Raw genomic sequence first — 19887 nt, 5'->3', positions numbered from 1 at the left:
CTAGGGCAAAACCCAAGGGAAGGAAGATCTTGGAGGCTTTCCGCCTGTCTATATTCTCTCTTTCCATAAGCAAATTCCTACCCATATATCTAAAGAACGAGTCTACACAACACAAGCAGCAGGAAATCTGCTCTCCAGTGTTCCTACGGTGTGTGAGTACCGCAGCATAGCACCCCTTCACTGTGCCAATCCGTCAGAGCCAGGATGTCACAACAGGAAGATAATGTTGCAACACACATTGTGCGTGGTGGTTTGGAGGGGGAGACAAGGCCCAGGGATGTGTGCCTTGGTCAGTTCAGAACCATCTGTGGAAATTCCGTGACAGGAGAGATACCAGAAGGAGCAGGACAAGCTGAAAGAAGAGTGGGAAAAGGCCCAAAAGGAGGTGGAAGAGGAAGAACGCAGATACTATGAGGAGGTAGGAGATTCCCCGGCAGGAGTCTGACCTTGTCCCAGCTCCTCCAAGTCCGTCAGCGCCCGCTGTGTCCTCGGCCTGTGCGTGCACGGCTGTGTCGGTCCCTGCACCCATGGCAGGGTCCCATCGACCCCCTTATAACCGTCCTCACAGGCCCTAAAAGACCACAGTTCCCCCCAAAAGCCAGCGTGTGGTAAGGGCGAGCTGAGCCACTTTCAGGGGAGGTGAAACAATTGTATCTGTTCTCTAGTCGGTGAATCGAATTCCTGATTTATCTTAGAGGGAACCAGTTCATTCATTTGTGTGTTTGTGTGCTGTCTGGTAATAGTGAATCAATTTTATCAGAATAATTTTGATACTGAGGCTGAACGGACATACCCTCACCCCTGTATTCACTACTATATGGTACTAAGGAGATTTGAAGGGGAAGGGAAATGTGTTTTGGTTCATGTTGTTTTTTTTAAATAAACAAACCAGAGCACATTAGAGCATTTTAAGGGGGCCACATTTTATGTCTATTATCTAAAATTTGTTCATGACTAATATTGTTGTGAATTTTATCTTCAACAGTAATTTTTGTGCATAATCAGATTCCTAATGGCGTTTCTAATTGGGCTTCTTGCATCCTCCTAGCTGATTAATTTGCAAAGACTTTGTTTTTCCAAATTAAATGCTAATTTCTAAATTATGGCCCGTGGAGAGTGTTCCATGACTTGCATGCTTTTGGAAAATAAGACTTTTTTTTTTTATGTCCCGCTCATTTGCTTGTATTCTGTTTGTTCCCTAATGTTCCTTGATGACATTTTCCTCTTGACAAATATGACTTTTGGTTTCTCCCCCTTCCATTGGTTCTTGCCCTTCCCCTTAGGAGCGTAAGATAATTGAGGACACTGTGGTTCCCTTCACCGTGACTTCGAGCTCTGCAGACCAGCTGTCCTCGTCCTCCTCTGTGGCCGACAGCAGTGGGGCAACGGTGAGGCCATCAATTAAAAGCAATTTTTGGAATAAATAAACCTGAATAGAAGCACAAAACCACAAGGGCAGGTTTTCCTGTCTTACCCAATACTTTAAATCCGGGACTGGCCATTTCCCTAGAGAATGTGTCATGTCACACGCCACCTGCCACCTGGCCATTGTACCCCCTCACACTGTCACTGCCGTGGCCCTGAGGGTCAGCAAAGCCGTCCCCCCGGCCAGACCTGCCCAGCAGGCTGTCACACGTCCCTCCACACCCGGCGGCAGGGTCTCAGCGAGTGAAGCCACGTGCTGGGACGTCCTCGCTGCCCCGTTCCCAGATCATTGGTTCGCTCGGCAGCCGTTTGTTCCTCTGCCGGACCGGACGTCCCTTTGCACCGTGTGGCCGCGGCTGAGATGCCGGCAACGTGCTCTCCACCAGCCTCCGCAAAAGTTGCTTCTAGCCCCAAAAATGCCACAAGGAATTTGTATGTGTCTTTGAGGACTGGAGAGAGTCTACGAAGGCTGGTCTGCCGTGACATCCCCCAAATAAGGCTGTGGGGTCCTGGATGAGTCATTCGAAGACCCAGACAGTCCACAGTCTGCGTAAAGTAACAAAACCGGGGGTGCTAGGAAACATCGGTCCTGGAATGAGCAGCCTGTGACTTTGTTTTATTTTGAAAGGGGGGGTTTTCTAACCGATCCCCTTTTATAATAACTTTTGAGATAAGTCCAGATTATGCATCTATTCCAAATAGTTGGAAGTCCGTTGCCATTCGGTTAATTTGGACAACTATTCTTTAAATTGCAGGCAATGGGATCGAAAAATCCTTCAAAATACCCTACAGCCAGGGATAAAGGTTATACAGAATGTTTAAAATTTACATTTAAGCTTATCCTTGTTTTTCCCCTTAGAATAAGAAGGACTTGGAAAACTGTCAAGATGGAAAACAAGAGAAAAGACAGAAGAAACCACTGCAGGAGGATGACGATGACGACTTCCTGCTGGAGCCCAGGGACAGCGACCCGCTGGCGGGGGAGGGCAGGTATGAGCTGGTCCCAGGCCCCTGGGAAGGTGCAGAGCTGGGCTCCGCCCCTCCGCTCCCGGGCAGGGCCCATTGCTGATGCAGATGACGTGCGGCTTTGAGAGGATCGTTCCGGTAATGCATTACGCAGCGCCTGGACAGGCTGTAATGGTGCTGAAGTCAGTGTCCTCGTGCTCTTGAATACCAAGAGCCTTATTTTTAAATAGGCGAAACCGTTTTCAAGTAAGGGGAGACGATATTGATCATCAGAAGAGTGTGCTGTCAATCCAAAGCCCCAAACGGAAATGTTCCTCTCTCGAGACGGGGGCTGAGACTGGGGGGATGAGAGGCTGAAGTGAGGCCCTGGGTGCCGTGAACTTGGCCGTTTGTGTCCCCGGAGATACGAGAAGCCACCTTTACTCTGGAGATGTTATATAAGGCAGCCACCCCCAGCCTTTTTGGCACCAGGGACCAGTTTCGTGGATGATAGTTTTTCCACGAACCGGGGTGGGGAGGAAGGTGATGGTTTGGGGACGATTCAAGCACATGACATTTATTGTGCGCTTTATTTCTGTTATCATCACACTGTAACATGTAATGGAGTAGTCACGCAGCTCACCATGCGCAGAATCTAATGGCTGCTGGCGTGACGGGCGGCGGAGCTCGGGCGGTGACATGAGCGCTGGGAGCGGCTGTGACCACAGACGGGGCTCTCCGGCCGCCGCTTACCTCCCGCTGGGCAGCCCAGGCCACAGCCGGGGTTGGGGACTGCAGATATAAAGGATAGCCAATTAATGAATCGGCTGTGGGTAATCGCCCCGCCTGTGGGCTCCGGCATGTTCCGTGGGAGATGAGAGAAGGAGAGCTGGAGACCCCCGGAGCTCTCGGCACTAACTCAGACGGAGCAGACCTGCAGGGGGCTATCGATGCCACCAACGCCCGGCCTAGAAGGGACCTGCAGACGGCCCGGGAGGCTGGCCGTGCTCTGCCATGGCGTGTTCTTGTGGGACAGATGTTTGCCTCCGGGGCGCTGAGATGCCAGGTCGGCATTGGCGAGGGTGCAAGCGTGTGCACACGCACACAGACCCCACGGGGACCGGGAGACACGGAAGCTGTCCGAGTGTCATCTTCAAAGACTGACCCGTCTGAAAGGCTGGCTGGGCGCTGGGCTCCCCTGGTGAGGTTCTGCTCTGGGAATCCTCCTCTGCTCATCAGCTAGTGACGGGGGAATCGTCAGCTACGGGAGCTCACGGCCGTGTCCAGAGACCACAGAGCCCGTGAACGAACACATGTGTTTCCAGTTCACACTGTGTACAGGGACTTTCCAGCTCTATGAAATGGAAACACGGGTCAGGAAGAATTGAGTGATGCCGAGAAGCATTTCACGTGCACTTTGGCTGGTCCTCCAGACGGTGTCCCTGCTGTCCCCAGACATCTCCCTTTGGTCTCCTCCGTCTCTCCTCACACACAGGAGCCACTGAAAGGCCAGTGAACGACCGTGGACGGCAAAGGTCCTGTGTGGCCCACATGATTTCTATCATAGGTCCTCTCCCGTGAAAATCCGGGAGGTTCCAGTCAGCTCGGGCATCCCTGAAATTATTAGGATGCAGAGCTTTGTGGACAGGGTGGTCATCAGAATGACAGTTTGTTGCGGTTGTTAAATCGATGGATAATAAAAATGTGTAGTACGTTCTCATTTTAAGTCCATTTCAAATCTAGTTTAAAATGAGAATAAATAAACATTTCATTAGTCCTGTGCCTTTTTTTATATTGTAATTGGCACTTCCCTGCCCTAAGGGATAGGACCAGTAAGTTCAATTCAGTTGCTTTTGTCTCTGTTCTGAAATATATTTCTTTTTTGTAACAGCCTCACTCAGGGGGCCCTGGCTCCTTCTGAGAACCGCGTGTCACAAGGAAGCCACCAGGAGCCTCAGGTGGACGCGGAGGCTGGGACCCCGCCCCGTGGGCCGAACCCCCAGCCAGCTCAGGGTAAGAGCGGAGGGGACCAGCCTCGGCGTTGAAATCGCCGTTAAGACCCCCGAGTTATCCAGCCAGATGTGACCCCTGCTTGCCAAGGCGTCTCTCCCAGGGGGCTGGACTCCCGGCTCGTGCTAAAGACGGGCCAGGGGCCCAGACTCCGTAAACTCAGGGGATCCGGGGAGACCTGAGCAGGTATTAGCACCTAAACAAAAAAAGATAACTTTACAGAAAACCTTTGACCTTCATAGGCAGTGCATTTTGAGACTTCCTCAAATTTTCCAGTTTCGCCACCGGACGTAATCTCCCCATGAAACGCTCGTGGGAGAGCAGAACCCATAAAGCCGGGCTGGGACTCGGGGGCCGGAAGGTTGGGAGGGTCCCATCAGCTCCCGCTGCCTTTTCCCCCTCATTCCCACCCGTGTCCCCCCATCCCGGGCTCCCCACAGCTAAGTTCAAGTGTGTCTCTCACCAAAAGGTCAAGTTCCACCTGCCGGGGGCCTTCAGGATCCTCTCGAGATCACTGAACCGCAAACGTTGACCCTTTGCTTTCTGTGTGCAGGAAGTCAGTGCTGTAACGTCTTGTTATGATATTAGTACATCAGAAGTCAGTGAGGCCAAAGGGTCTGGTTCCCGATCTCCTTTGTTTCCAGAACTAATTCAGGGCAGCGACTCAGAGACCTCAGCAGGCATCCGCGCTTTAAGAAAGGTGACTCGCTAGGCCCCGAGATGACTTTACGGTGCACTAAGCCTGTGTGTTTTACTTGGCTCAGATCCACCCCAGAATCAGCAGGTGTCAAACCCAGCCACGCTCGCAGCAGCCGATATGAAGCCAAAATCCCTCCCGCTGGACAAGAGCGTCAACCATCAGATTGAGTCCCCCAGCGAAAGGCGGAAGTGAGTAGCCCCAAATAAGACGGGTGTGGGATTCTTTTCTTTTAATTTACTGACTTGGAAAAAAAATGCAGAGGTGTGTGAGAGCGACATGTCAGCAGCATGTTGTGTTTTCTCTCTGTTGAATCTCACGGACAAGGTAACGGATGTCTCTGGAAGTTTGGGGCAGTCTTCCTGGCAAGTAAATAGTCACTGTGAACGCATTGATTTGTAAGAGACAAAGTTATGTGTTTAACCCACAAATCTAAACATTGGAAGGAATTTGCAGGCCTGTTGGATTAGTAATTTCTTTAAGGGAGTTAAATTGTCTCAGAGTGTAGGCAAATGTTCTTCCAAGGAAAAAAATTATCATTTTCTCTCTTATGCTCTCCAATTAAGGTAGCTCCACTAGGTTATAGTCTAATTTGGTAAGAATACATTTTTTGCAATAATAATAGTTTCTGTCATTTTTTAACCACTTCAACATAACAGGCACTATTCGAACGGTTTACATGTATGTCGTTCCTGTTCTTTTCATACGTTAACTCACTGAACCCTCCCAACGACTTTATGAGGTTGTTCTTCCCATTTTACAGATAAGGAAATAAAGGGGCGGGGAAGTTAAATGACTTACCCAAAATGTTTGACTGGTTAAGTGGTTGAGGAATTCAGAATGAGCACACAGTGTCGCAGTAAGATCATGTCTGAGCCAGAGGTTCCTTGTCAGCACAGAGACATTCCTGACGTTGTAACCGATCATTCCACCTGGATTTCAAGCCAATTACTGAGTCTTTCTCTGCCTCGGTTTTCTCATCTATAAATTGGGAATAATAATGGTGCCTACCTCTTAGGGTTTCATGCCTGGCTAATAGTATAACAAGTACTGCATATTGTAAGTGATCACGATGATTTTAACTTGTTTTGTAAAAGAAAAATATCCATTTTTACCTTATTGTTGCATTTGCCTTCTCCCCAGTGCGGTGTTTGAACCACCGGCCCTTTTTCTCTCCTGTCTCCCCAGTTTCATTTCTGTATGTCTGTACGACACTCGGAATCCACGCAAGCTAAAATCACATAAAGGGAATCATTGTTGTTACGGATTATTGCAATGGATTTCAACCTTTTTGCAGGCGTTATAGTACTTTAGGCTGTTCCATAAAAATGGGATATTTTGGAGAAGCGAAGCTCTGCCCGAGGAGGGAGGTTGGGACGGGCGGCGGCTCGGGGGGTGACGCGAAAGCAATGAGAAGACAGATGGGCTCACGCTCTGCCCACGTCTGTCTTGGTGTTTTTCTTGCTCTTTTCTGTGTTCTGCCCCGTCCTTTACAAATGAAATTAACTTTTAAACGCCAAAGCCCAGAGCCGACAGCTTAAGCACAGGCGGGGCGGGCGCACAGCGTTCTGCCGGCCCCTGGCTGGGACCGTTCTGAGCTGGCGATGCCCGGCACACAGCGGCCGTCACGTGTTCTGGACTCCACCCTCCGTCACACGCGTCCCGCTGAAGGTGCTGATCAGGGTGGAAACCGCCTCACTGCAAATCCCTCCTTTAGGCTCTGCCCTTCATTCCTGGGCTCTGTCAGTTAGGAAAATATTCCGCCTCTTCTGTTCAGCGGTGCTCGCATGCCAGGCTGGCGTCGATTTTATGCAGCCAGTGCATGTATAATCCTTGGAGACATTATTGCTATTTTTGTTCTTTAAAAAAAAAAATCACCACTGGGAGACCCTGTGGGCTTTGATTTGGTTGTCAAGGAAGGATTGTTTTTTCTTATCTGAAATGTCTTTTCTTGTGGAGTTGGGCTTCTCTTCGCTTGTCGTAATTTCTGGCTCCTTCACTGTGTTTCAGGAAAAGCCCCCGAGAGAACTTCCAGGCCGGGCCCTTGTCCCCGTGCTCTCCAACCCCTCCCGGCCAGTCGCCAAACAGGTACCAGAGGTCAGCGAGCCCCCCGAGGCCGCTTTGCTGCGACCAGAGCTCACCACGCGTCATTTAGACTGATCAGCGCTTGCCTGGTGACCGTGAGGGACTTGCCATCCTCCTCTCCCCGCACACGCAGGCAGGAGGGAGGGGACGTCCCATCTCCCTGCAGACTGATCAGCCGCGGGAGAGACAGCGGGCGCGGGCCGTTGGCAGCTGTGGCCACGGGGCTGTAGTCACATGGTGTGGACACTGCAGTCCAATAACGGGCCTGGCAGACGGCTGCTGGGCTCCAAAGCCGGCGCCTCCCCTCCAAGAGCTCGGCTCGGCACCCCCAGGCAGGACCCGCTTGAGGCTCTGACCGAGAACCAGGCAGAGGCTGAGCAAGGAAACTCCATCCGTGTCTCGTGACCCACTCCGGCTGCCCGACCGTTGCTGCTGGACATTGATTGGGCCCTGTCATATTCTTAAGAGCTGCCTGAATGTCCATTCACTGGAGACAAATTACTGAGCACACAGCAGTTTTCTCTGCTGTTGTAGAAATTTCATTTAACTGCTGGCTAAGAGGGAAATCCTAACAAATAGGGTTTGATTAGGGCAACTCTTCCTCTTTCTACCGTCTTCCTTTCTGTTTCCTCTGTCCCTCTGTGCCCTGTTGGCTTTCAAATGAGATTGCATATTTTTTAAATTTCTTGTGCAGTCTGAGAGCTTTTCAAACAGTGAGCGTCATTGCGACGTGACCATCTTAGTCGTATGAAAACGCCCTCAGACGACAGGCGTCTGGGTCACGTGGGTTGCTGACCCGGTGTTGGGCTGCCGGTTTGGTGCTGGCCCACTGGTGGCTGCGGCACGGCGGCTGCCGGGGTGCAGAGATGGGGCGACACAGGCCTGCCCTGAGGGGCAGGTGTCCACCTTGTAGACCCCAGAACGTTTGCGCTGGAAGGGGTAGCGGAGATCATCTAGTCCAAACTCCCCATGTGAGAGGTCAAAGGGAACCCAAAGAGCCTTCATCACCCCGGATCACAGGCTGGTGACACAGCAGAGATCCGATCTCTTAGCTCAGGGCCCTCTGCCTGGTACTGGTTCTGCTGTATCACGGTTGACTCTATTTTTAAGTAAAAATGTTTTGTTTTTTTTTTTCCTTACTAAGTAAAAAAGAATGCCCTAGTAGGCTAATGAACCAATTATGGAAAATTTTAAAGCAACATTGACACCTTAGCAAAGCTAAGCTTGATTATCGTTTAGAACTTAGGAAAATATATGATAAATGTATTGAATCATTCCATGAAATTTGAATAGGCTACAACATAAACTTCTTGGAATAAATAACGTAAATACACACACACACACACACACACCCCCCCTAGATTCAACACCACAGTGGAGGCCTATTGTATTCAGTGTAGCAATTGTTTGTCATTTATTTCTAACGCTTAATTTCCTGTTCATTGTCAGTGTGGCAATTCTCATTTCATTCATGATATAAACATCTTAAAAATCCACAGTTCCATGTTTGCATGAGGTTACGTGTTTGTGTGTTTGACCAAGTGTTCTAAACTGACATTTTTATCATCGCGCATGTTTTTGGACCTAGGTCTGTCAGCGGGAAGAAGCCGTGTTCTTCCTGTGGGCTCCCTCTGGGCAAAGGGGCGGCGATGATCATCGAGACCCTCAGTCTCTACTTTCACATCCAGTGCTTCAGGGTACGTACTCACCGCTCTCCCCGCCGGCACAGTTGGTGGTGGCTCTTGGCACCGCTCTGTGCTGGGAAACACTGGAGACGGGAGGCTGCTCCTCGCGAGGCCTCCCCGGCTGGTGCAGAGGTGTGGGCGGAGTCCGTCCTTCAGGAGGAAACTCCCGTCCAATTCCCTCTGGGACGTCGGGCTGGAAGCAGCAAAACAGACCTGTGCGATTCGTCTTTGCAAAACAGTTTTTGTCCCCAACGAGCGTGTACTCTATCGGGAAGCTGAGACTCAGACACTGGGAGAACGATGATGCTTCCAAACCCTGCAGGGCCATGTGGATTTATTTGGAGTATCATAGCCTTTGCTGCTTCTTACACTCTGGTGACTTAATGTCAAGGGGGTTGAGTCTTTCACCCAGTGGGAAATTTTCTGTCAATGAAATGGTTACAGCCAGATGCTCGGAATGAACGTGTCTGTGAGATCAGATCAAGTATCTCTCCCTCTGAGAAGCTGCTCTGCTCCCCAGACTAAGTCAGTTGCCTCCTAGGTCCTTTCATGGTCCTCATCAGTCATTACTGAATTGTTTAATTGTCATCTCCTCCAATGAACTGTACACTCCGCGGGGCAGGGACTGTGTCTGTCTTGCTCACCGCTGTTTCCTCTGTACCTGGCACCGCAGATTCAATAAATAGTTTTAGTGAATGAATTAATGAATAAACTGAAAATGAGAAAGCCTAGATTCTGGTTCCAAATCTCCTGATCATAAGTAGGTGAGCTAACCAGTTGTACCTGATTTGTTATAAAATCTATAAGTTAGACTATATCAGCATATTCTGTCATTTTTTTCCACTCATGGACACACCTCAAATTAATATATCATCTTTGAACCCAAACCCCCTATCTCTGAAAAAGAGCCATTTCTTTCTCCATGGAACCCAGACATGCTTTCTTGAATTTTGCATTTAGCCCTATTTCTCGTCAGTAGCTTCCTTGGCTATAAAGCAAATTTGCGTGGGTTTAAAGTAATTCCCACTTTGCCTCTGAGCTGAGATAAAGACAGGGACGTTGTCCCCAAATGATCAATTTAATAATTCCAGTGATCACTTGAAAGCAAGACTTAACAGACAATATATAAATGTGAATATTTATTTTAGATTTCATTTGTCAGAAATATTAGAATGACACCATAATTTCCTAAGTTCTATTTATTTTATAGAGAGAAGCATTCCACACAGGGCAAGCGAACATATTCTTGTTGTATAATAAAATTAACCTGGATAATGTAGGTCCTAAATTGTCTAGAAGTGCTGTGCGGCTCTAAGAATATACTTCTAAAAATTTTATGGTTCTGCCAGGATATGTTTCGACACTGCATTCTGTTCTCAGAAACTTTACCGGAGCTAGAAATAATCAAGGTGGCAGAGAGCCGCTGCAGATTCTCGGGGGGTAGGAGACTGTCACGGCCTCTGTTCTCTCCACTCACTCACTTCCTGGGGCCGCCCGATGCTCTAAGGTGCCTCATAGATTTGTCCCCACCCTTGGGATGTGGCTGCAGCTTGTACCCTCCTCTGGGGGATGGCGCCCTGGGCCCCAGGTGACCCTAGAGCATGAATCGGGTGGATCCCGATCCCTCCGCAAGAGGCTGGCTGGACCCCCTGCACTGCCGTCCCCCCGGGGGCGACAGCAGAGTGGATCCACCCCACGGTCCCTCTGCCCCGGGGCCGTCTCCGCAGAAGGGGGCTCCAGTCCCGGTGGACCTGTCCCCCTGGGTGCCGCTGCTTTCACTGTGCAAATACTAAACGGAACGGCTATTTCCTAGCAATTCTGATCTCATAGAACGAAGCAAGGCTGGAAAGCCTTTAAAGATGATCAATAAACAAGTTTCAATTGATAATTCGTCGGCCAAGTGTCTGTTTAAAGCCGGTGGAGTTTAGTCTGTTTAAAATTGCTCTTCTGTCTTGAGCTAAGACACGGTGTATTAGAGAGGTCGGGACGATGGGCTTTGGAGCCGGCCTGACACCGCTGACCTTTGAACCGCAGCCTCACGACCTTTGAACGCGCCAACTAACCTCTCCGAACCAGTGTCCTTCTCTTTAGCATGCAAGGAGTGGGGGCGAAATGCTCCGGGGAGACCTGCCGTCCCTGCACGTGGACACGGGCGCGTGTCTGACACGGGCTAGGGACGGGCTTTGGGCACGAGGGGCGCCGTCGCCCAGCAGCCGCTCGGAAGGTCCGCGAGCCGCGGCTGTTCCTAGGCTGTTCCTAGCTCCAGCGCAGTGCTCCTGCCGGGCGACCGGACTGGGGGCCCTGCGGTGCAAATTCATCCGTCGAGTGTGGGGCTTGTAGAGATGGGGGTCGTGTTAGTCACGTAGACAGCACTGCACGTTGTAGAGAAACAGTTCCTTACTCATCTTTAACCCCCGCTCTCTTCACCCCACAGTGCGGCATCTGCAAGGGACAGCTGGGGGACGCCGTCAGCGGGACGGACGTCAGGATCCGGAACGGTCTCCTCAACTGTAACGACTGCTACCTGCGGTCGCGGAGTGAGTACTGGGGGGTCTTGAGACGGGTGGGCGGGAGAGAGCACGCATCTTCCGGGGACCCCGTGCAGGAATTCGGATATTTGTCCTTGTCGCTTGACACTCCTGCTCTGAGAGTTCTCTTAACGTGTGGGTCCAGGAAAGGATAATGACACAGCCCTTTATTTACCACTTGTTTCTTGTTTCTTTTTTTTTTCTTTTCTTTTCCTTTTTTTTTTTTTTTTTTTTTTTGAGACAGAGTCTCGCTCTGTTGCCCAGGCTAGAGTGAGTGCCGTGGCGTCAGCCTAGCTCACAGCAACCTCAGACTCCTGGGCTCAAGCGATCCTCCTGTCTCAGCCTCCCGAGTAGCTGGGACTACAGGCGTGTACCACCACGCCTAGCTAATTTTTTCTCTATATATTTTTAGTTATACATATCATTTCTTGCTATTTTTAGTAGAGATGGGGTCTCGCTCTTGCTCAGGCTGGTCTTGAACTCCTGACCTCGAGCGATCCTCCCGCCTCGGCCTCCCAGAGTGCTGGGATGACAGGCGTGAGTCACCGTGCCCGGCCTGCCACTTGTTTCTTATCAGAAGTAACCGCTACGGTGTGGACACATTCCTGTTACCCAGAAGGGCACCCGCCCCCCAGCAGGTGCATGTGGTGTAGACCAGGCTCGAGCCATTACCCGGGTTCACACACAGATACCGGCGAGGCAGGGAGAGGACAGAGGCCTGCGAACACGGCTCACGTGTGGGGCCTGTCTGTCTGTAGAAGACCCGCCTCATTTGGGGGTGTCACATGCGAAGAGGGGTCCCCTGTTCGTCAGGCCCGGCTCCAGCTCCCCAAGGTCCACACGCCTGTGCGCAGGAGTTTCGTTACCTGGTCGTGTCCCCAACCGAACTGGAAGTTTCTTGCGAGGTAGTAAAGGACGGTTCCACGTCTCTGGGAATCCTCCCCTCCCGCACCCCCCACACCTGAGCAGTAACAGAACCTTAACGGTTGTTTGCTGCCTGGAGCCTCCTGCGCTGCGATCTCACCTGCGTGTCCCCGTGCACAAGTGTCATGTTGGTTCTGGGCACTAGGGGGCGCTGTCGCCCAACAGCCGCTCGGAAGGTCCGCGAGCCGCGGCTGTTCCCATCCCCGGCACAGAGCGCAGTGCTCCTGTCGGGCGACCGGACAGGGGACCCTGCGGTGCAAACTCATCCGTCAGAAACTGCTAAAAACTGGGGTAAAGATACGGAGTTTGAAATTCAAGAATGTTTTATTGTTTCTCAGAGTAATCGAGGAAACACTTTTCCAGCCTTTTTACGTGGGTCTCACATCTGCAAGACTAAAGACTTTAAGAATTTAAAAGCATTTGTTTTGTAGCTCTAGATTTAGTAAACTCAGATCAGTATATGCCTGTTCATAAAATGATGAGAAATAAAAATTAAAGCAAACCCAGGTGGTTTAGAGCTGTGACAGATGCTTTCCTGGAGGTAAGAACAGTTTGAACTTAGAGCTGCTGCCGTCAAAGTGGACCATTTACACCATGTATTGTACGTGATAGTTTCTGTACCAGGTTTTAATGTATATTAAAATATGGCATAAATAACATACCATGTGTCATAAACATATATATATACACATACAGTTATATATGTATTCTTTAAACTGGTTCTTTGTTTTTTGTTTTGTTTTTATACACTAGAAAGGAAAACTGAACAGTTTTCTACTAGATTTCCAAATGATTTTTCCTATCATCTTCTATAAATCGTACTTTTTCTCTGCCCCAAAGAACAGCGGGATGCGGTCCCAGAGCCGGCAGAGGGCACTGCTAGGCTGGAGGATCGTGAGACAGCTTTGAGCAGTGTGGTAAACCTGAAATTCTTCCACGATTTTAAGACCTTGAGCAATGCTAGCAGGGAGCAACGCTGAGCCCACCTCCGGCTGACAGTGACCCATTTTCATCCAGACTTTTTTTTTTTTTTAATTGAGAAATTGGTGATTCATTGTCATTTCTTTTGGAAATTAGCTTTGTGGATCTAGGCCAGGAATTGTTCTCTTATGCACACAAACATAAAGGGCATTTATTGACTGCTTTTTAATCTCAAATCTAAAGACAAGAACCACGGAGTTCCTATAACGATGAAACATAAGAGAGTGATTTGGAGGTAGGCTACAGATAGGATTTTTTTTTTCTTCATTTATTTTGTATTTTAAATGCAATATTTTGCTTACTACGTTTTTTTTTAGAATACTGAAAAAATGCTAAGAAGAAAGCAAAAAGGCCCATTATCTTTCTGCCTAGATACCTCTATAGACAATCAAAGAATAAATAACAAAAGTTATAAATAGTACAAGGTTAGAAAAATTGAGTTGTTCAGAACGATACCAGATTAAAAGTGAAAATCTCAAAGTTAACCACTGCAATCACTTTCTAATAACCTCTCGGGGTGGGGGGAGCAGAAGGTATGTTTGTGTATGTGTACACACACTTGCACACACGCACACACAGATACACATGTGTGTGGTGTGTCTACCTGGGTATGCGTTGGCTTTTATTTCACAAAGGTGATGATCATGTAGTCAGTGTTCTGTACTTAGTTTTTGTTGCTGTCATTTTTAACCTAATGATATACCTGGGCAACTTTTCCACGTAACATCTTCTTCCTCATTCTTTTTAGTGGCTTTTTGGTAGCTGCAAACAGTCCCATTGTGTGGACTCACCGCAATTTAACACTAATGCTCTCTGAACGGACGCTTTGGTTGTTTCCAGTGTTTTTAATATTATTTTTTAAATGCTCCAGTGAACACCCTTGTACATGTATCTTGATGGACATTTGACAGCCGCTCTCTGGGATAGATTCTGAGCAGCAGCACGGCTGAGTTGAAAAGCATGTGCTTTTAGATTTTTCAGACGTCTGGCCCAATTACCGTTCTGAAAAGGGCCCTCTCCCTGCAAAACTCGGGAGACACCCCTTTCCCCCTCCAAGCCCGTCCCAGCTCTGGCTGTCAACAGACGTTAGAAATTTCCACTCCTGCCAGGTGGGTGGAAAAACCTCATCGCTTTGATCTGTATTTCTTTAATTACGAGTTTGAATATCTTTTCAAATGTTTATTCACCGTTTATATTTCTTTTTCTAAAAAGTGCTTCTCTAGCCGTTGCCCATTCTTTTATTGGCACCTGATTTGTATAAATTCTTTGCAAATTAAAGAAATTTACCCTGTGTTATATTTGCTGCATTTTGCAGTTATTGGTCCTTCCACTTTGTGATTCATTTTCATACAAAAGGTTTTCATCTTAGGTAATTAAATATATATATATATTTTCCTTTTTGGATTCTAGACTTCTTTTTTCAAAAACCTCATTATTTCAAGGGTATAAATAAATTGAGCTGAGATTTCTCCTGGAATTATTTATTGTTTTCTCTTTCACATGTAAATATGTGATAAACACGAATGTATTTGGGGGTAAAAAAAAAATGAGGTCCATATCCAGCCTTTTTTTTTTCCAATTAGCCAATTGTGTGAATATCACTTTATGAATAATCCCTTTTTTTCTCACTAATTTAAAATGTCAGCTTTCTCATAACCTAAATTCCCATATATATTTAGGTCTGTATCTGGATATTTTATTATGTTTTATTAACCTATTTATTTCCCATTACTGAATGGTTTTAATTATTGTAGCTTCACCATATGTTTTAATATTGGGTAATAGTAGCCACCTTCTCTCCAGTTATTTTTTCCAAAATTTTCCTAACTCTTCTCTCATGTTTATTTCTTCAGATAACGTAAGTATCATTTTAGGCTAATGTTAATTAACACATGACAGGAAGAGTGACCAGCATGTCTGGGATGACCGTTCATTTCTTGCCTGGTGTCCTACGAGATAAATATACCTTAGGGTTAAGTAGGTAGAGGAGATGACAGTTTCTCTTGAGAAGTTTAAATACACCTGAAGTGTTTGAATATATCCCAGGTGCAATACAAGCGTCAGAATGGGAAATGGCTAAAAACCACTTTTCTTTCTTTTTTTTAAATTTGCCTTTGCTCTGAGCTGAGAGGAGGGAGAGGGACAGATGGGAAGGGTGGCTGACATCACAGGCGTCCTGAGTGAAACACAGTAATTTCATTTTGTGAAATAATAAAAGCTGAATATATAATCTTATTTTCCCCAAGTAACTAGTCACATTTAAATGGAATTTTTCTCTTGGAGGGGAAAAATAGCATAGCAGCATATTACAATGCAGTTCCTAAAAGCAATGTAAACGGTTTTTAAGACCATATGCAAATGGAATGGAAGTGCCAAGCAAATTACCTGTCGCGCGTCAAGCCGTCCCACGTTTAGCTGGTGCCATTTGTGCCTGGTGTCGGGTGACTGTGTCCTGCACGTGGTGTTCCCTCCGTCCCTCTGTCACGAAGTGCATTTCACACGGACCCCCCGGGGCCTTGTCAAACGTTGCCATGGCCTCATCGCAACTCTAGCACCTAAACTGAAGGAAACGTGGAACCCAACAATCCTTTCTAGGTAGGATTGCCGGATAAAAGACAAGACACGGAGTGAAATTTTTTTTTGCCTACTTAAATCTGAATTTCAGATAAACAACAAATTTTTTTTAGTATGTGTGTGTCCCAGATATCGCACGGAATATACTTACACTCAAAGGTTATGTGCTGTTTATCTGAAATTAAACTTCACTGGCTGTTCTGTATCTATACTTGCTAAATCTAATCATCCTATCTCTCGATCTTATGTCAAAGTCCTCCAGTTGAAATGTATGTATTCCTGGAGAAATAAAACCTAAAGAAACTGAGAGACAAGAGATTATTTTGTTGCTTATTTACCCCCGGGGCAAAGTAGAAAATGCATGGAGATGATTTGGTTTAGGGGCATTCCAGGGCATCTGGTCGAACTTGCAGTGGATGAGACTCACCTGCGCACCTCGTTCAGGGGGTCCGGGGTGGGCTCAGGGGTCGGCGTTGCCAACAGACTCCAGGTGATGCCACACTTGTCCTTGGACCACACTTTAGTAGCGGGGGGGGGGGGGGGGGGACAAGTTTCTCCTCCCTCCAGGAGGAAGAGACTTCGGTAAAGGTGATTGCTAATTTGGGAAACTTTAAAGCATCCAAAGCAAGATGTGTTGAGTGACCGAATGTCGCTCTGTTCCGACCGCAGGTGCCGGCCAGCCCACGACGTTGTGACAGGTCCCAGTGTCCAGACCACTCGCCATTTCTTCACTGATGGTGCCCGTGGCAACCGCTTAACAAAATCCCAAGTTCTGGGGCTTCTCAGCATTCACCTAATTTCAGAAAGGCAAATCTAAAAGGTGGTATCTGTTCTTCTGTAGCACAGTGTTTGTGTTTTTCCTGGGTTTTTTTTTTTTTTTTCTTGTTGTTCATTTGTTTTTGCATCTGCACAGTCTATACAGAAGAATATTGGATTGTATTGATCCTGACCAGTACAGAAAGGTTATGGCATTGTGCAACAGGCTTACGGTTTAAAGTGTGTTACTCTTTTCTTTGAGAGCTAGCTAAATGATGCAGTAAACCTGTTTTGTTTTAGAACTTCTGGGAATTAAACACTTTGTTTACAGAATTGAGCTGCAGAAAGTGCAAGACATGCCAATTTGAGACACACGGTCTTCTAAGACCGGAGCATAAATTCAGTGCGTTCAGAAACTCAGCATCCCCGTGAGCTCCGTCTCTGAGCTATAACTTGTTTTCAACGCAGAGACGCTAGTCCGGTAACATATACTGTAATCCTGAACCATGTGTGTTACTGACCTTTTGAGGTAGAATTTATACCAATAAATGACTGCACCGTTAGTATCAGATTCTGTGTACCTTGGAAGTTACGGCGTTAGTACAGGCTGGTTCATCGAGCAGAGAGAGCCCCTGCAGTATCAGCTAGACTCACACTCTGGGACGTGCCCAGGGGTAGAGGAAACCAGAGGGAAAGAGTTCAGTCATCATTTCCAAAGTTGTTACCAAAATCTGTGAGGAAGTTCAATCTTCCCAAGAGTGGCAGGTCGGTGACAGCCACAAGGCCATTGTTCTTGCTTCTCCCCCGGCGCTAGGTTGGGGGACTTAATATGAGCTTTGTGGAGTGTGGGACACGGAGATGAGGCCGTCGTTGGGTGTGACCCCGGCTGCCCCTTGCTGCAAGTTCTCCGCGAGGTGTGCGGAGCAAAGCAGCAAGTCCGTCCCCACAGCATCCAAACGGCGCGGGCTGGGATGGGCGCAGGTGTGGGTCAGCGGCCCTGCGGCTCGCTCGGTGCCCTGCCCACCCCGACGGACACCTGCTCTCTTCCTCCTCCTGCGTCGCCTTCGTCTCGCCCAGGGATCCCGGACCCTGCTCAGGGAGAAGCTGAGAGAGGAGCTCTGGTAAAGAACTGTGCGTGTCCTGCCCTGTGTCACGAGGTTCAGCTCGCCAAGGAAGGAAGGAAGTCACTCAAAAGCATCACAATGTAGATCTCCCGGCTGTTGGTGTTTTTTTTTTTTTTTTTTAAAGACTGGGGAAAGGGGAACTATTTATTCTGCCTTAAAACGATGGCAAATGAGTCACGATGGGACGTTTTGTGAATGTGGACTGTAGATACCCTCCGAGTAGATTAGCGTAGTCATGAAGGAGATCAAGTAGGCGTTTTTCTGTTACGTAAGCAATAATCTTTCCTGTGTCTCATCGAGTGTGGCTAGCAACTATTTATTTACATGTTCGCGGGGTTCTTTGCATGGGGGTTCCATAGAGGTGAAGAAATTTCCTCGGCCACTGGAGGTATTTGGGCCACTTTTGTCATTTGGATGAGCTGTTATTAGATCGGAATTTACACATCATTTCATTAAAAATTGTGCCTTAGAACACGCAGAGCTGTCGCACCTAGTCAGTGATGGGTCACCGACGCCGCACGCTGAGGGGGACGGAGTCGGTTCCAGGCCACCGAGACTTCTCACAGAGGGGGTTGCTGTTTTACAGGAAAAAAAAAAAAAAAAAAATTTAAAAAAAAAAAGAAAAAATGAAAAAGAAAAAAAAGTTTTGACAATGTATAGATGAAGTCCAATATTTTGATTAACCACCTGCATGTTTTATTAAATATTTTGATAATGTGGATGTTTACACTTTGCATGATGATAGCGGAGTCCTTCACCAATGACACACACAGCACAGTGCGGCCGCTCAGAACCGGTTTTTATAGCAGACTTTTTACCTGCGGAACGCCATCCATTATGTGAGGGTTGTAGGCATACTGCACACTCTCTTCCGGTTCCACAAACCCATTTATACGCATCTCTTAGCAGGGCTCATTGTACATGTATTGGAGCTAGAATCGAGTCAAGACACATAAAGCCGCATCCTCCAGCTGCAAAACCTGCTTTCCCATAATGAACACGAGTCACCAGCACAGAATAATCTCCCACATTTCCCAAATTCTAATTGCCAACTGTTTCTATTTCTATTTGATTTATATTTCATTTGCAGTCTGTTACATGGCAGCTCGGGCAGACTGGATCTTGTTCCCAATGCAGCATAACGAGTGTGATCTATTTCTTCTCAAACAATCTTTGAAATCCCAGGAAAAAAAATGCTCTGCTCTCTTGAGCTATCATGTAAATGTGTTTGTTTAAAAAACTGATGAGGCAAGCGAGTGATTTATGGTTCCTGAGGAAGTACATCTGATCTTTTTTTCTCATACTCCAAAAGCTAGTCCCTTCTCTTTCTTAAGAAAAAAAAATGGGTAACTCCTTGTTTTTCACTAGCAACCTTTCATGACATTTCCTCACTCTTTCTATGTAGTGTTATTAATGCAGCACATATTGTAGTTATCTATACACAGTGTAAGGATTAACAAACCGAAATGATCCACCGATGTAATGAACTGAAATGATCCACCTCATGCGTGAGTCCATCCAAAAGATGTTACTATTCTGGGTGGGCCGATGTTCTCTATCAGTTACACTAACTTTCGTTAAAATATTTATTCTAAAATGCCTCTGAGAAATAGTAAAAAAAATAAATAAATAAAAAGTTGTCTAAAATGCAACAGCTTTTATAGTAAATGTACATTTATAAATAAAATACTCAAATCTACTTTGCATTTCATTAATTGTTTTTGGAGGGGTGGGAGTTGGTTTTCTTAATCAGGGAAGAGAGACACAAGCTCTCTTTTGTAGTTTTTGGTCCAGGGGTACACAGTCAAATGGTGACAATGATGCATATTTGAAGTCAACTATTTAAGGCAAATCAAACTCACCAGCTTGTTACAGGAGTCACTGAGGACTTGCCTCCCAGGGAAGGATTTAAGCTCATTGAGATGAGACACAGTAAGCAGAAGAGACCATGCAAATGCCAACAGAAGTTGTCTGAAACAACCACACCATAGTCAGCTTGCAGCACAGGACAGAGAAAACGTGGCAAAGCTTGAAACCCCTGCACCCTGCCAGGTTCCCCAGCGCTGCCCCAAGCTCCACGCTCATCGCCTGCAGACGGTCTGTTTCCCTAAGGGCCTTCCGGCCATGTCTGTTGAGCCAGGGACTATTCTACG

The 19887-nt window shown here is 47.4% G+C and overlaps 1 protein-coding gene across 9 annotated transcripts in view; it reads left to right on the top strand.

The window, feature by feature from the left end:
* LIMCH1 (LIM and calponin homology domains 1) overlaps positions 1 to 17232 on the top strand; it is a 263196-nt gene extending 245964 nt beyond the window's left edge. For 5 of the 9 annotated variants that reach the window (XM_069458297.1, XM_069458296.1, XM_069458302.1 and 2 more), the window contains 8 exons: positions 326 to 418; positions 1284 to 1388; positions 2285 to 2415; positions 4262 to 4383; positions 5145 to 5268; positions 8751 to 8859; positions 11282 to 11384; positions 16524 to 17232. In XM_069458297.1, coding sequence (XP_069314398.1) covers positions 326 to 418; positions 1284 to 1388; positions 2285 to 2415; positions 4262 to 4383; positions 5145 to 5268; positions 8751 to 8859; positions 11282 to 11384; positions 16524 to 16549 — 813 coding nt within the window. In that variant the 3' untranslated portion in view covers positions 16550 to 17232. Of the gene's footprint in view, positions 1 to 325; positions 419 to 1283; positions 1389 to 2284; positions 2416 to 4261; positions 4384 to 5144; positions 5269 to 7087; positions 7175 to 8750; positions 8860 to 11281; positions 11385 to 16523 lie in introns of all 9 variants that reach the window. The other 4 variants (XM_069458295.1, XM_069458299.1, XM_069458298.1 and 1 more) reach the window with 2 other exon arrangements.
* Positions 17233 to 19887: the final 2655 nt, after the last annotated feature.

This window comes from Eulemur rufifrons, chromosome 24 (genome assembly GCF_041146395.1).
Source record: "Eulemur rufifrons isolate Redbay chromosome 24, OSU_ERuf_1, whole genome shotgun sequence".
Taxonomy (NCBI): Eukaryota; Metazoa; Chordata; class Mammalia; order Primates; family Lemuridae; genus Eulemur; species Eulemur rufifrons.
Note: the sequence above shows the minus strand (reverse complement) of the source record. Positions and strands in the feature narration are given on the sequence as shown.